The 16638-nt window shown below is 34.8% G+C and overlaps 1 protein-coding gene across 3 annotated transcripts in view; it reads left to right on the plus strand.

Annotated features, from left to right (window-relative positions):
- ZC2HC1A (zinc finger C2HC-type containing 1A) overlaps window positions 1–16281 on the plus strand; it is a 59050-nt gene extending 42769 nt beyond the window's left edge. The window contains exons 8-11 of one of the 3 annotated variants that reach the window (XM_033203406.1): window positions 7422–7538; window positions 10652–10759; window positions 12012–12046; window positions 14765–14875. In XM_033203406.1, coding sequence (XP_033059297.1) covers window positions 7422–7538; window positions 10652–10759; window positions 12012–12045 — 259 coding nt within the window. In that variant the 3' untranslated portion in view covers window position 12046; window positions 14765–14875. Of the gene's footprint in view, window positions 1–7421; window positions 7539–10651; window positions 10760–12011; window positions 12047–14764 lie in introns of all 3 variants that reach the window. The other 2 variants (XM_033203404.1, XM_033203405.1) reach the window with 2 other exon arrangements.
- The last annotated feature ends 357 nt before the right edge of the window (window positions 16282–16638 follow it).

Below are 16638 nucleotides of genomic sequence, written 5' to 3' on the forward strand. Positions count from 1 at the left end.
TTGTGGGTGATCATCTCATGAGTATCTTACTGGGGTTCTCTACATTTCCTGAGTTTGAATGTTGGCCTGTCTAGCTAGGTTAGGAAAGTTTTCATGGATGACATCCTGAAATATTTTTTCAAATTGATACCATTCTCCTCATCTCTTTCGGATATACCAGTCAGTCATAGATTTGGTCTCTTTATATAATGTCATACTTCTTGGAGCTTTTGTTCCTTCATTTTCATTCTTTTTTTCTCTATTCTTGTCAGCGTGTCTTATTTCAGAAAGCCAGTCTTCAAGCTCTGAGATTCCTTCTTTGCTTGGTCTCTTCTGCTATTAATACTTGTGATTCCATTATGAAATTCTTGTAGTGTGTTTTTCATCTCTATCAGGTTTGTTATGTTCTTCTCTATATTGGCTGTTTCATCTGTCTACCCCTGCAATGTTTTATCATGATTTTTAGCTTCCTTTCATTGGATTACAATGTATTGCTTTAGCTCAGTGAACTTCGTTCCTGTCCATATCCTGAATTCTGCTTGTTTCATTTCAGCTGTCTCAGCCTCAGCCTGATTCTGAACCCCTGTTGGAGAGGTGATGTGGTCACTTGGAGGAAAAGAGGACACTCTGGCTTTTTGAGTTTTCAGCATTCTTGTGCTGATTCTTTCTCATCTTTGTGAGCTTACCTAACTTGAGTCTTTGAGGTTGCTTACCTTCAGATGGGTTTGTTTTTTTGAACAAGTCTGACCACTTTTCCACAGGGCTGCTTGTATATACTAGGTGTCCACTCTAGTCACTAGTCACCCTGGATTTTTCAGTAGCTGGAGGTATCACCAGTGAAGGCTATAAATCAGCCAAGGTAGCGGCCTGCCCCTCCTCCTGGGAGCTTCGTTTTAGGGAGGCCTCAAACCTCTGTCAGCCGTAGAACACCTCTGGGTGTGGTTGGAGACCCCAGTTGGGAGCTCTACCTGGTGATGAGGAATGGGACTGGGAGCCTGCTTAAAAAAGCAGTCTGACCACATTTTCATGGGACCACTGTGATGTGCTGGGGTACCACTTCCACCCATGGGTCAGCATGGTCTCTCCAAACCCAAGACTGGAACTGCTGAGTTGCCCAAAGAGCAAAGATGGTGGCCTGCACACCCTATGGGAGTTCTATCCCAGGGACTCTGCAAATCTCTGTAGGCCAGAGAACACCAGCAGGGCTGGCTGGAGGTCCCAGTTGGGAGGTTCTTTCCAGTGAGGAGGGGCAGTATTGGGGACCTATTTAAAGAAGCAGTGTGGCCACAATTTGCTGGAGCAGCTGTGCTGTGCTGGGGTACCGCTTTCATCATGGTTGCCTTTAGCTCTCCAAAGCCTGCTGGTTGGAATAGCTAAGTCACCCAAACAGCAGTGATGGCAGCCTACCCCTCCCTCTGGGAGCTCTGTCCCAGGCAATTTTCAAATCTCTGTGGGCCGGAAAATACCAGCAGGGATGGCTGGAGGTCCTGGTTGTGAGGTCCTGCCCAGTGAGGAGGAACGGATTGGGAACTGGCTTAACCAGCAGTCTGACCACATTTTGGTAAAGCAGTTGTACTGTGCTGGGGGATCCTCTCTGCCCCTGGTTGGTTTGTACTCTGCAAAGCCTGCAGAACAGCTGAGTTACCCAAACAGGAAAGATGGCAGCCCGTCCCTTCCCCTGGGAGTTCCATTCCAGGTAGACTCAAAACTGCTACTAGTGGCTGGCTGGAATTCCAAGCCAGTGGGTCTTATCCTATGAGGTGTTATGAAAGTGAGACCTGCAGATCATCCTTACTTGGTCCCCTTGATTCAGCCTTTTTCTTAAGGATATGTACGGGGGTCTAACATCCTGCTTTGCTGGAGTTGCAGTTACTTTTGCTGGGAAGTTTGGAGTTCCTGGGTCTTCACATGTGCCTGAGCAGCTGCTTTGCCAAGATTCCCCGTATCTATATGTCAGACTGAAGGCCTTAATGGAGTGGCTTCACGGAACTGTGGTTTCCCAGGATCACACGTTCACTCACCACTTCCTGGGCCAGGGAGGTTCCCCTTGCTCTGTGTCACTCCAAGGTGGGCTGTCATCCTGCCTCTCTTTTCTTTGTTCTCCATGGGTCAAGTTGTTTCCTTGATTAGTCCCAATGCAAGTACATGGATGTTACAGATGAAGGTACTGTATTTACTCACCCCTTTTCATGTTATTTTCAAGTATAAGTTATATGTGGCTCACATTCATTTTGTTTTTTATGTGGGAAATATATACAAAGATATCTGTCAAATGACAGTAACTACCTTTTACTTCTCAACTCAGACTACATAGAAAATGGAAGACCTAAAGGAATATAATATAATTATTATTATATAAAAGGAATATATAAATCAACAATATCTTATGAGATAAGTGATTTTTCTTACTGTTGTGCTTCCAAAAAGAAGAGACAGGCTATCCATAAGAAAGAGACAGATTATCAGTAGATCAAGTAGTTGAAAAGTAAAACATTTTTATCTTTTAATGGTAAGAAACTGATCTGATTTATTTTCTTCTCCAATGAGTTGACTCATTGGATGGTTAAGTGAAGTATAGACATAACAGTTTGTGCTTTAATTTTGCAGTCATTTTACCATATCACAGAGAATTGGCCTCCATGTTAGGTAATAATGTTTGTTCATAGTGTTGTTTATAGTTTCACTTACAGTTGATCATAGATTAAAAGCTGACATTTTTCAGTATTTCTATAGTACTGGCAGTTTTGTCAATTGGCAATATTAAATTGTACTGACACAGTATTCCTAGATAGGGCGTGTAAAGCTGGCTGGTATAATGAAGAGAGGCGCTGACCTTGCAGTTAGAAGACTAGATTTCTACATCATACTCTGCCACTAAATAGCTTTGGGCATGTATCTCTTTGTCATGCTGTGACATGTTGTCTGACTGTGACAACATCTGTGACTCTGCTTAGACCTGGACAATTGATCCAAGAAAATCTGACCAACATACCTGGTTAGTAATGGAAAATACGCTTTTGCCAGCAAGCAGAGATTTTGAGTACAATAATTTTGTCAGTTGTGCATTGCTTATAATGCCATGAAGAGTACATAACTTTTTTTGGCTGTCCCACATCATATTTAACTTTCAATCATCTGTTCAAATTCTGATTGTCCATTCTGTATAAGATCCTTACAGATTAAAGGGAGATTTCCAGCTACTGGAAAGAGAGTGGTGGAGCTCATTTCTACCAATATATAACTATATTAACTGGAACATTATCATGTTACTATATTAAATTAGAACCATTCATAGCTGTCTATTTAGTCACAGAGTTCCTTTTTTTTTTAAAGAATTAGTGAAGTAATGATTTGTTTCTCTTGCTAGATTGTAAGCTCCATGATGGCAAAGACTATGTCTGCCTTGCTTCCATTTGTAACTAAAATCTAGCAGAATGCCTAGGCTAACAAAAAAATTTTGGTTAATAAGTGAAAAAAGATAAATTAATTCCCTCATCTGTTAATCTATAGGCACGTCATAAAATTATCATCTGGTACAAGTGAAAGAATTACTTGAAGTTTGTATGACAACTGTTATTTCGATTTATACAGATGATTCAGATTGGATAAAGTTTGAATTAAGACATTTGGTCAGGTGTAATGCTCAATAAATTGAGCATTCGCTGAGATTAGTAAATGCTGTTATTTCAGTGGATTGCAATTGTTTAAAGTCTGCTGTATGTAATCTTTATTGTGGTCCACTTTAATCAGGCATACCAGTGATCTGTAATAGAATCATGCCACAAAGAAATTTATTTTTGCACTCGGAAAAATTCTCATGTGTTTGGTTGTTTGCTTCTAGACTGTTTGTGGATTAGGCCAGGTGCAGTGGCTCACACCTGTAATCCCAACACTTTGGGAGAGTGAGGTGGGAGAGTTGCTTGAGCCCAGGAGTTTGAGACTTGCCTGGGCAACATAGCAAGACCTCATCTCCATTAAAAAAAAAATATATAAAACCTTTAATATAAAAAAAGCAATCAAATCAATTTCTAGGTCAATTTTAACAGATTTGTTTAAAAAACAACAAAACACACCCAAGTGGAAAGTTTTTCCCTTCTTCTAAAAGATGATTATCTTTTTTTTTTTTGAGATGGAGTTTTGCTGTTGTTTCCCAGGATGTAGTGCAATGAGTGATCTTGACTCACTGTAACCCTGCCTCCTGGGTTCAAGTGAGTCTCCTGCCTCAGCCTCCCCATTAACTGGAACAGGTGTGTGCCACCATGTCTGGCTAATCTTGTATTTTTAATACAGATGGGTTTTCACCATGTTAGACTGGTCTCAAACTCCCGACCTCAAGTGATCCACTCACCTCGGTTTTCCAAAATGCTGGGATTACAGGTGTGAGCCACTGCACCCAGCCAAAAGATGATTATCTTTAATTCCAGGAAATTTTAGAAGTATAATGAATCACAGATCTTTTAAATAAATATTTCCCCATTTGAATTGTTTCCTAGAGTTTACACAGTTGTACCTTATTACCAGTTTAAATGGATAGCTCAGTTAATAATTTTCGGTAGCGAAACTATCATATATCAAAGATTAGTTACTATGAAAAACACATTTACTTTGGAGAGCAACTGTAATACACATAAAATTAGAGCAACCAAAGGCATGTATGGAGCATTTTTTAATTTAAAAAATTGTATTTTGTTTCTCATACCTTATTAAAAACGTTAAGAAGTAAATGTCTTTAGTTTTTGAGTACATTTTTATATGAATAGGAAACATGCTGTTGTCATAATCCAGTCTTTTGATGTGTGTGAATTGAATTTGTGTGGAATGTTATGTAAATTTTTATGAGCTTGTTTTTTATTGTTGATCTAGAAATGCTTGTGATAACCTAGAATTCAGAGCTTGGCTTCTTATGTGGATAACAATGATTGAAGATTTTGGATAGGGAGCTAACTTTGCCATGGAATTGAGGTACTAATTATTTGTGTAGGATTGATGAATGTAGGATCAAAAGTAGAGGTATGACACATTTCACAACTGCCTTAGAGTAGGGGGGTGTTCAGTCTTTTGGCTTCCCTGAGCCACACTGAAAGAAGAATTGTCTTGGACCACATATAAAATACACGAGCACTAATGATAGCTGATGAACTGGAAAAAAAAAAATCTCATAATGTTTTAAGAAAGTTTATGAATTTGTATAAGCCCCCATTCAAAGCCATCTTGGGTGGCATGTGGCCTGCGAGCTGCAGGTTGGACAAGATTACCTTATAGCATCATAATTACAGTGGTGTACAAAGATACAAAATACCATCTGGTAAATTCTTTCCCAATATTATTTCAGAAATCATCTTTTTGTTATATCTCAATCTACAGTACTTGCTACACTCCTACAAGGTACTTAGTAAGCCACACTAACATTACTTATTTCCTAAGTGAATTCACTCTCCTGGTATCAACAGTAAACGACTTTTCCTGTGTTAAAGTTTATTTCAAATCATGGATAGGTTGATGTCGTCACCATACTCATTCAGCTGTGAGTATTTTGAAGGCCTGTAAAAGTATTATATGTGTAAAATCTTGATTGTTATTGAGATTTATAGATTTTGTTTTTGGTAGCCTAATGGCAACTTAGAATACGTTATTAAGTCATTTTAGCCTAAAAATAGCGTTCATTAACTTTCAGCCTAAGTAACATTTGAGTTGTGAATGTACATGTGTGTATATATATGCACACATATAAATCGAATTGAATGTTACAGGTACGGTTCAAATCATTATTGGAACGTGTCCTTCAATTAGGTTTTCAAAATGTGAAAATATTGGCAATCTTTTTATGTATGTAATATTTCCATTAGATAATTACCTTTCAATTAGATAATTACCTTTAGATTTTTATTATATTTTACACATCTTTCTTGAACTGAACTTTATTGTATCACTTGTAGGATTTGACCATTTCTTATCATATAAGAGGAATATGTTTTTAAAATATAATAAAAAATTTTCTAAATTTTACTTTCAGTAATTTTTTTCTGAGAAAGAAAAATTGTACTCATTATTTCCAGAATCATAGATGCCTTTTCTTAGATAACCACTGGAACAAAAATGTTTTGATAATTAAGGATTTAGAATAAAATCTGAATGTTTAATTAAAATTCCAGTAGATGGCTTTCTTAGTACTTTAACAAATTAAAAACAAATTTTAATTTAAAATATTTTAGAAATTTTACTTAATACATCTATTTAATGAAGGCTGCTTTTAAGAACTTTAAATCCTCACATAAACACCACCACCTGCAAAGTATTATCATCAACTTTTTCAACAAAATGCCTGCTATGTATAAGCTACTAAAAGGAGACAGAAATTAATAAAATGTGTCCCTCCTCTTAGATATCTGTAATCTAGGAAAATGAACACATTCTTTTCAGACACTAAACTCCATAAGAAAAAGCATCAGATCTATCTTATTTACCACCACATCCTCAGAATGTAGGACAGTGCCTGACACATAATAGATGCTCAGGGTTTATAGTCAGTGAGTAAGTGAAGAAATGAGTGAGCAAATATCTCTTAAAAAGAATGGACTTTTAGAGTTAACAAGCAGTGATGTGTTATTCAGTAGGCAGATACATTTCTTTCCTAATTTCGTAATTCAATTTTCCCTGCTTCCTACTATGACTAGATGTTGGTTGGTGATAGTTTATATGATTCAGTTATTTGGTTGGTTGATTTAAAACAGTGAAATATCCTACAAACCTGCAGTTTGTCCTGCTGTCCTCTAGGTGGAGATCCTTTATAATTTTGGTCAAAATGTGTGTGTGTGTGTATATACATATTTAGATGGAATGGCCCCTTACCATTATTACATGTGATTTTTAGAATTGCCATCCAAGGTTTTTTTTCCATGCCGAGTCCTGTTTTACTTTGGATGCATTTCAGAAATAAAGTCACTTTTTTTGTTAGAAGTTGGTGGAGTTAGAAAAGATGGGGTAAATGTTATTTATTCAATTCCTTATTTTTGGAATTTTAAAAAACACAGAAATAAATAATATGAAGAATAGAGAAAGTTTCTATGAATTCAGGGAGGAAGAAAAATTGTTTGTGAATAACAGCATTCAGTTCACTTATAGCCTCATGATTTTTTTTTTTGAAATAGTTGTCTTTCCTAAGTTTCTTCATTGATTCCATTGCCCTGCTGTGTATAATTTAACATTTGTTTGGATGTGTAGGGTAGCCTGTGTAGTCAGAATTTTCAGACCTAATAATGGACATTGTATGAACTCTCTCTGAGGATTCTTTTGGACATTAGTTCTTACCTTGACAGTCAGATAAAATTAAGGACTTGGGGAGTAGATTTCTGATAAACCAGAATAATGTCTTAAAAAAAAAAACTTTATATAAAGAAACAGTAGCAATCGCCTTATGGGTACACCTTTATATATTTTAATAGTAATATGGACAAGTTAGGCCCTCCACTTCGAACGGGAAGACTTTTGCAAAGGTTGTATGACAGTGATACAAAGTCAGACAGTGCCATCAAAAGACATGAGTTATTACCTATTTACAAGTAAGTATTTGTAATTCAGTTTGGTTAATATTTTTCAGATATTTCCTTAAAAGCTTTATGTAATGGAATAATGTAAGTTTTACTGTCCTATACTTAAAAAAAAGTTTAATAATTTCTAAGCCAAAATGTGTTGAATAATCTAGGATTTAAAACATTTTGATTTTTTAGTAAGCATTTCTGTTGTACTAAATAAAACTGTTTTTAGAATATACATTTATTCCATTAAATATTAATTTTTGGAGATTTTAAATTGCAGTCTCATTTAATTGTTTTTTATGAAGTCTTTTTAGTAGTAATTAGGATTTTTTTAATAATAGTAGTTTTAAAAAGTAGAGTTTGGGAAAAATAATGTCTCGTACAGTTTATAATATTGTTAGATTATATTTTAGATAGGCATATTGTGAACTATTATAAAAAGCCCGGGAAAAGAAAAGATTTTAGGAAACTTTCAATCCAAGGGTCCTTAGTCTTTTTGTTAGATGGTTGTAAATTCCACCTACAACCGGGAAAGTGTATGACACTGCCAAAGAGTCAAACTCGGGAAAGAGTATGACACAGCCAGTTTTGACTTGGCTGGCTGAAAAGAGTGTGTGGCAATGGCAGTTGCTTTGAAACTCTACAGCATGAGCTTTCAAGGTTTACTAATTTGGGTCTCAATTCTAGCCTGCATTTTAAATATGATTTTAGGACCTAAAAATTAATTTACCTATTAATGGTGGAAAATATTAAACAGAGTAACTTAGTTAACTTTTCAACCAACACCTACTACAGCAGTCTGCTCAGTATATATGTATGAAAAGTAATAATAAATTCAACTAGGTAAATAAAAATAGGAGAAGTCTTTAAGATACTAGCAGCAGCCATTTGCTGTTTTTAAGTAGTTAGTGATACATCTTAGCAGGTAGAGTTTGTGCCGTGAGCCGTTTTTCATTTTGCTGATTCTACTGTCAGAACCCTCTGGTGCAGATCTCACAGTAACAGTGACTAGCAGTAAGATGGATTAAGTAGAATTCCAAAATTAAACCTTCTTAATTATTAATGAGAGTTGTAACAGGTAGATTCTAGATACAGAGTTAAGAGTAATGCTTTGAAGATTCTGAACAGAAAGAAAAATTTGTGGACTGTGTAAGAATGGGGCAAGATGTTTTAAGTGATCAAGGCCATTCTAGATGTTACTAAAAATAAATGACAGGTATTTAATATTGGTAGCTATTAATGATGATAATCTCTTATATTTTCCTCTAAATATAAACATTTTGAACAACCTCAAGTTACCCATATGGTGACATTATGTGTATATATTCATGGATGTGTTTGTATTGTTTGTATATTTCATTCACTTAAGATGATTCTATAGCCCCCCCCAAAAAAAGAGTGTTCTTCCTATTAAAATTCCATTCTTTGACAATGATTCCCTAGAGATTGAATTTCTAGAAAGAGACTCTAGTAGTTCTACAACATCCCAAAAGAGGCTATACACAAGAGTAGAGTAAACCTCATGAATGAACTTGGAGTGTGCATTTGAAGAGGTGCAGGGCATTCCATTCATGCACCGAAGTGATTCTTTGCTTGTTGAAGTTTAGAAGTAATTTAAAGAAGTAACCATGCAAAGCAACCACTTTGAATAACAGCATTGTATCTTGAATATAAGTTCTGTAATATAGCCCACTGAAGTTCAAGTACTGCTGTAGCCACATAGTAGCCTCACAATTTATATAATCTCTTTGAACATGCTTCCACTTTAAAATAGGAATAATATCTTCTGAGATTTGGGGGACATTAAGTAAGGCATGTGTAGTACCTGGCTTCATATTTGTCTTGTAGTGGTTGTTTGAAAAATAGTGGATGTTATTACCTGCATGTACTTTGGAAGCAGCTATTTAAAGTTTTAGGGTACTCTCTCCTACTTTGTCATGCAAGTAGAGTAAGAAGAATTTCCACTGAAGAACCTCTAATCTGGAGGTATTTTTTTAAAGTATTCTACTGTTCATATAACACAACACTGCTCACCTGTGAAATTTAAAGATTTGGTTAAAGCTCTATAGAGAAGAAGGGAACTATGCTTTAATGAATGTCTAAATCCTAGCTTTGGAACATACTAGCAGTGTCACCTTGGGTAAGTTACTTAGGGGTTCTTTGCCTCATTTGTCTTATCTGTAAATGGAGTTATTAATGCTACCTATTTCATAGGATTATTAGGATAAATAAATTTCTATGGACAAAATAGTTAGAATTGTACTTGACATGGAGTAAGCACTATTATACAAATGTTAACTTGTAGTGGCAATAACAGTAGTAATAGTATTAGCATCAACTATCTAAATGTTTATATGAATTGTACTTTTTATCTCATAACCTTTCTATAAGTGATCATTTTATAAACAATGAGACTCAGACTTACTGTCACAACACTGTAAGTAGCATTGGCATTTGAATCTAAATTCATTTGAATTCCCAAGCCTCTACTTTTAGTGTTATATCATCATCATTTAGCTTTCTAAACCTTCTTTGATTCTTAAAGTTTCACAATGGACACTCATGGATGATCCAACCAGAAGTCCCTCTGATTTCGGATAGCCCAGGCTGTGCAGTTGGTAAAATTAAATCTTTAAAGGGCATATTATATTAACTCCTTTACTTTAGTTGCTGCTTTTTAGAACTTTCATAAATTGAGTATTATTATTTAATGTGACTAGCAAAAAATTCTTTTTTTAACTACATCGTGTATGCTTAGAATAATAATGAAACTTGTGTGTTTATTTAACAGTTATCCATAACCATTTATCAGAATATATGTTTTGAGGGAAATATAAATTTAAACTGTTTTTAAAAATGTGTCTTTCGGAATGATTACCTTATAAATTTCATGTAAAGCATATATACATATTTTAGTTGATTTTATTTACTATCAGAATAGTGTTAGTAAGTGCAAAATGCTTTGGTTTATCTTTAATATTAACTGCTATTTGCTTTCAGATTTAAAATAATTATTGGGACTTTAATCTTTTGAACTCTGAAGCTTCTAAGTATTCTTTCTAATCATATGAGTAGGTAATTTGAGAAATGCATGCTCACTGTTCAATACTTTTCCATTATTTTTCTCTTTTTCATAGAGCTAATGTCAAACCTCGAAATTCCACACCACCTAGTTTGGCAAGAAATCCTGCCCCAGGTGTGCTTACAAACAAAAGAAAAATGTATACTGAGAGCTACATAGCCAGGTATGTTTAGCTCTGCTATCCTAATTAAAATAAAAATGAGTATATGATAGTTTTCCAAGGACCATATACAAAAGTAAGTAACAAGCTATTTGTAGAAAACCTGATTTTTTTTCCTTTTAATATGGCTTTTAAGATGTACACCTCTGATGGATTTGGGCAAAGTAAACTGAAAACCTTCCGTAAAGGATTAACCATTCTACATGCCACTAAGAACATATGTGATTTATGGGAGGAGGTCAGAATATACACATTAATAAGAGTTTGGAAGAAGTTCCAAACTTCATGGATGACTTTGAGGGGCTTAAGACTTCAGTGGAGGAGGTAACTGCAGATGTGCTGGCAAAATAGCAAAAGAATTAGAATCAGAAGGGAAGCCTGCAGATGTCATTGAACTGCTGCAATCTCACAATAAAACTGGAATGGATGAGGAGTTGTGATGACTCACGCCTGTAATCCCAGCACTTTGAGAGACTGAGGCTGGTGGATCATCTGAGGTGAGACTAGCCTGGCCAACATGGTGAAACCCTATTTCTACTAAAAGTACAAAAATTAGCCGGGCATGGTGCAAGCCTGTAATCCCAGCTACTTGGGAGGCCAAAGCAGGAGAATTGCTTGAACCTGGGAGGCGGAGGTTGGAGTGAGCTGAGATGGGGCCACTGCACTACAGCCTCGGTGACAGAGCGTGACTCCATCTCAAAAAACAAACAAACAAAAAAAATAGTTTCTTGATATGGAATCTACTCCTGGCGAAGATGCTGTCAACATCGTTGAAATAACAAAGGATTTAGAATATTTCATAAACTTAGTTGATAAGGCAACAGCAAAGTTTGAGACAGTTGACTCCAATTTCAAAAGAAATTCTGTGGGTAAAATGTTATCAAATAGCATCACATGCTACAGAGAAATGATTCATGAAAGGAAGTCAATCGATGTGGCACACTTCATTGTTTTATTTTAAGAAATTACCACAGCCACCCCAACCTTCAGCAGGCACCATCCTTGATCAGTCAGCAGGAATCAACATTGAGGCAAGACCCTCTACTTGCAGAAAGTTTACAACTCCCTGAAAACTCAGATGATTGTTAGAATCTTTTAGCAGTAAAGTATTTTTAAATTGTGTACATGTATACATTGTTGTTTTAGACATACGGTTGCACACTTAAATAGACTACAGTATAATGTGAAATTGTATATGTACTGAGAAATCAAACAAATTCATGTAATTTGCTTTATTGCAATATTTGCATTTTAGCAATGGTCTGGAACCAAACCTGCAGTGTCTCTAAGGTATGCCTCTACGTACCTTCTTTATAACATAAAAACTTTAATATCATGCAGCTGTCTTGTACAGCTATCTGTTCTCCTCAAAAGTAATGTATAAATTTAGTGAAATTTTCAAATGAAATTCATGCATCTTGACAAGTTGTTTTCAAAATGTATACGAAGCACAAAAGCCTAATATTAGCCAGGACAAGTTAAAGAGAAAAATGTGTGAATGATGTATGAAGCCACAGTAATTAAGATGTGATACTGATTCAAGAATAGACAAACAGAACTCTATCAGAATGGGGTGGTAAGCAAGAGACCCCAGCCTCGTAAGTAACTGGAAATTTGCCACATTTCAGAACTAGCAGTACAGATTTGGGAAGTGGAAGTGCTGGGGCTATTGGACATCCGTCCTTATGTAGAGAAAAACTTTCTACCTTATGTCAGGTATAAAAAAATCAGTTACATTTGAACTAAATTAGGCCTAAATGCAGAAAGGAAGGCTATCCAGATTTTACAATAAAGCAGAAGAAAGTCTCATTTTCATCTGACTTAGGAAAGGATTTCTTGAATAATTTAGTGAATGCAAATTGTATGGCAAAAGATTGATATATTTGATCCTATTTAAAGGAAAACTAGTGCTGTAAATAGCTCCATGGATAGAATGAGATAGCATGATAGCTTGAGAGAGAATACTTACTATATACATAAATCAACAAATTATTTTCTAGGAATTGTGGGGAATTTCTACAAATAAAGTTTTAAAAAACTCATACAGTAGAAAATGGCTTTGGGTTTTGGTGGAAGTAGGGGATAGGGAATAGTCAATTCACAGTAGGACAAATCCGAATGGCAAAAATAACACAAACATGTGAAAAGATATTCAGCCTTACAAGCAATCAGGAAATGTACATTATATCAGTGGTAGGCTACCATCCATTTCACTCTCATCAGGTTAGCAAAATCAAAAAACTCTTGACAGTACGAATTGTGTTAGAAAATGTAAGACATCAAGAAACCTCATATACTACTATTGAGACTATAGATTTGCCAGCCACTATGTAAAGAAATTAGGCAATATCTAGTTAGGTGGAAGTTTTGATATTTATTAATGTTGGTATGTGTGTTGAGTTCCTTGAGTGTGTATACTCTAACACTGAAATGACCTTTTATTTTTTGAAATAGTTCTTACATGTATTGTTGACAATAAAGCTGACGTATTTCCCCTTGGTACTCTTTCTTGATTGGGGTTATGTCTTCTAATTCATTAGTGGGACTTCTTTGTGGTTTAAATAAATTATGCTTATGCTATAAATTTGCTCTCAGTATCTAAGGTTATATTTCTTGATGCAGGACATTTAGCCTTATTTTTGTCTCTTTTAGATCCCTAGTGCCTTTTATTAGAAAGTTCAGTGTTCATTTGTTTGTTTGTTTTTGTCACTCCTAAATTGCTTGTATGAAAGATGCACTCAAACTGGGGAGCACCTAGAATTCTTCAATAACTACCTCTGTGGATATAAAAAGAAATTTATTTTTTCCAGCAGTGTCATGCTTATAATTGTCCTAGCAATGAAGAGTTCCTTTTCTGGGGACTTTAAATTAAGTATCATGTTCTCAGAAGAACACATGCCAGGAGGGAATGTAAACATATTTCTGTAGGAATCAAATAGCTCTTCTTCCAATTAATTATTTCATCAATAGAATCTGGATTTCTTTAATGACTGACATTTGTGATAAAACCTTTATAATCTCAAGCTTTTTGCTCTAAAATGTTGTTACGGTGTATAGTTCATCTAGCATCTATTTTACCTTTATTACTGTTTTGTTAGTAGATAATAGAGACCTCCCTGTGAGGGCATGCATAAGAGTTTATTATTTATTGCATCACAATAATTTAATATCATTAAATAATAAAATTAAAGTAAATACTAGAGGTATCACCTCACAGTCCTTGTGACCAAGGAGAGAAACTTGAAACCTAAGGATCTCTTATCTTTCTTCAGGGTTGGGTTCTAGTTTTCTCTTTAGAGATGGGTTTGCAGAAAGGACATCATAAATGTTCTTTCTGCTCTCAGTGTAGTAAATTCCTAGCAGAAAGAACAGATGGAAAGTGATGTGGTTTGGATTTGTGTCCCTGCTCAAATCTCATGTCAAATTGTAACCCTCAGTGTTGGAGGAGGGGCCTGGTGGTAGGTGATTGGATCATGGGGTTGGACTTCCCCGTTGCTGTTCTTGTGGTAGTGAGTTCTCACCATATCTGATTGTTTAAAACTGTGTAGTACCTGCCCCTTCTCTTTTTTTCTTCTGTTCCCACCATGTAAGACATGCTTGCTTCCCTTTTACCTTCTGCTGCTGTGACTTTAATTTTCCTGAGACCTCCCCAACCAAGCTTTCTGTACAGCCTGCAGAACTGTGAGTCAGTTAAACCTCTTTTCTTTATAAATTACCCAGTCTCAGGTAGTTCTTTATAGCAATGTGAGAACGCACTAATACAGAAAGCATGGCTGCATTTAGTCATGATAAATTCTCATAACACAGATAAATATAATGTTAAAGAAAAAAATGTTAGAATTATAGTATTTACTAACAAGGACTTTTTAAAAAAAGTTTGAACTAGAGGAATATTAAAAATGAGATTAAACAGGATAATTGTTATATTTATGCCCTGTTTATCCAGGGTTATGCGTTGAAAACTACTGATATGATCTTTATCTTTTCATTTTTTCGTTACTTTTTTAGGCCAGATGGAGACTGTGCATCTTCCCTTAATGGTGGAAATATTAAAGGCATTGAAGGAAATTCACCTGGAAACTTACCAAAATTCTGCCACGAATGTGGGACTAAATACCCTGTAGAATGGGCCAAATTTTGCTGTGAATGTGGCATTCGAAGAATGATTCTATGAATAGAATCTCAAAAAAAAAAAAAAAAAAGCCAAGTTCAGAGTTTATGATTATTGCTGCTTGGACAGCTAGAGCACATCATTTAGTTAGTTTGTGCTAAAAATACTCAAAATACCATTTCCAGTAATTTTGGAGCATCATCTTTTGGCTATATAATGTGTGTGTGTTTATATGTGTATATATACTGTATATAATAAATATCTGATACCCCAGACTGTGTCATTCAAGGAAATATTCACTTATCTGTCAGAAAATAATTTCAGATGGAACAATTAATTTAGGTGTTACTTTTCCGTTGTTGTTAAAGCACATTAAGTACATTTCCACAAACTCTCATACTCTAGTGCTTAGCCCTTCAGGCTTTAGGATAATTATAACTTTCAGCAAAAAATTTGAATAAACATTTGTATTATTGGTGCCTATCTTCAGATAGTATCATAGTAGGATAGATGCTGGGAATTTTGTAATGGAAGAGAATGGTTTTAGTTACCATTAGGTATGTAAGGTCACTCCTGTAGAGCATGTCAACAAATTATTGTATAAATCCTAAAAACTAAGAGAAAAAAATCCTCTGTTATGTAATGTAAACATCCTACTCGTTTTGTAAAAATGTAATTATGCAATTTCCTTTTCAAAAACAGGACTAAAAATACAAATCTATCTTATTCTATTTATAACAGACTTTTTTTTACTTCTGTATGTATTCGTTGAACATATTTTTTTACTTCCAATTGTTTCTAGATTTCACTTTTTTCTTCCTTTTCCATAACCCATGAAGATAGTTTTAATTTGCTAGTTCATTTTTGCTGTATTTGAAAATGAATTATTTAATATAGAAGGCACTGAATTCCCTGCAAAATCTTACATGTTTAAAAACATGTAATTGTATCTGAATTTAGAATAAATTATGCTAATGCATCTTAAAACAAATAACCTCACCTAATCATAATAGTTGTGGTAACCTAATCATTAGTGCAGAGCATGCAGATAAAAAATATTTGAAATTTTTTTTTCTTGGAAGTAAATGTAGTTATGAGTAGGTTAAGAGAATATCTAATTTTCCTACTCATATTTTCATCTTTAGCGTTTAATGTTGAAACACCATTCACATCACAATAAGGACCCACTGAAAATGTATTGTTTTAATGCATAACTGACATCTAATTAAACATACACCCAAATTTAATTATTTTTTCTCTTTAATCTGATCACAACACAGCTCTTAATCATTGTCACTTTCAGTATAGCACAGTAGTTAGTAGTAGATTTCCTTGATGGCAGTAATTCTGTAGTAATTTCTATTCAATCAAACCTAAGAGAGCTTTGATCTTACTGTAAAGGTACAAGCAATTTTTTTATATAATTCCTAGCTTTTTATTTATGATTCTGATCAACTATAAGACACAATGTAAAGATTTCTGGCTTATAATTTCTCTAAAACTTATTAGCTTTGTTTAGTTTGGGCAGGAGTTATAAACTTAATAGGAATTGTCATTTTACTTACAGTTTCTTTCCTGATTATTTTTTTCCCTTCAGTTATCTTTATTCAGTCATATTGGTCAAAACAAACAAATAGTCCATCAACTAAAATAAGCTGTAATGAATTTAGAAGATGAATGCACATTTTAGATTTCCATTTAAATCGCTTGTGTTACAAATCGTCCGAAGAACTTAAAACTTGTTTTTTTTTAAGTATTTTTTTAAAACCAT

Source organism: Trachypithecus francoisi, unplaced genomic scaffold, assembly GCF_009764315.1.
Source record: "Trachypithecus francoisi isolate TF-2019V2 unplaced genomic scaffold, Tfra_2.0 Lachesis_group7, whole genome shotgun sequence".
Taxonomy (NCBI): Eukaryota; Metazoa; Chordata; class Mammalia; order Primates; family Cercopithecidae; genus Trachypithecus; species Trachypithecus francoisi.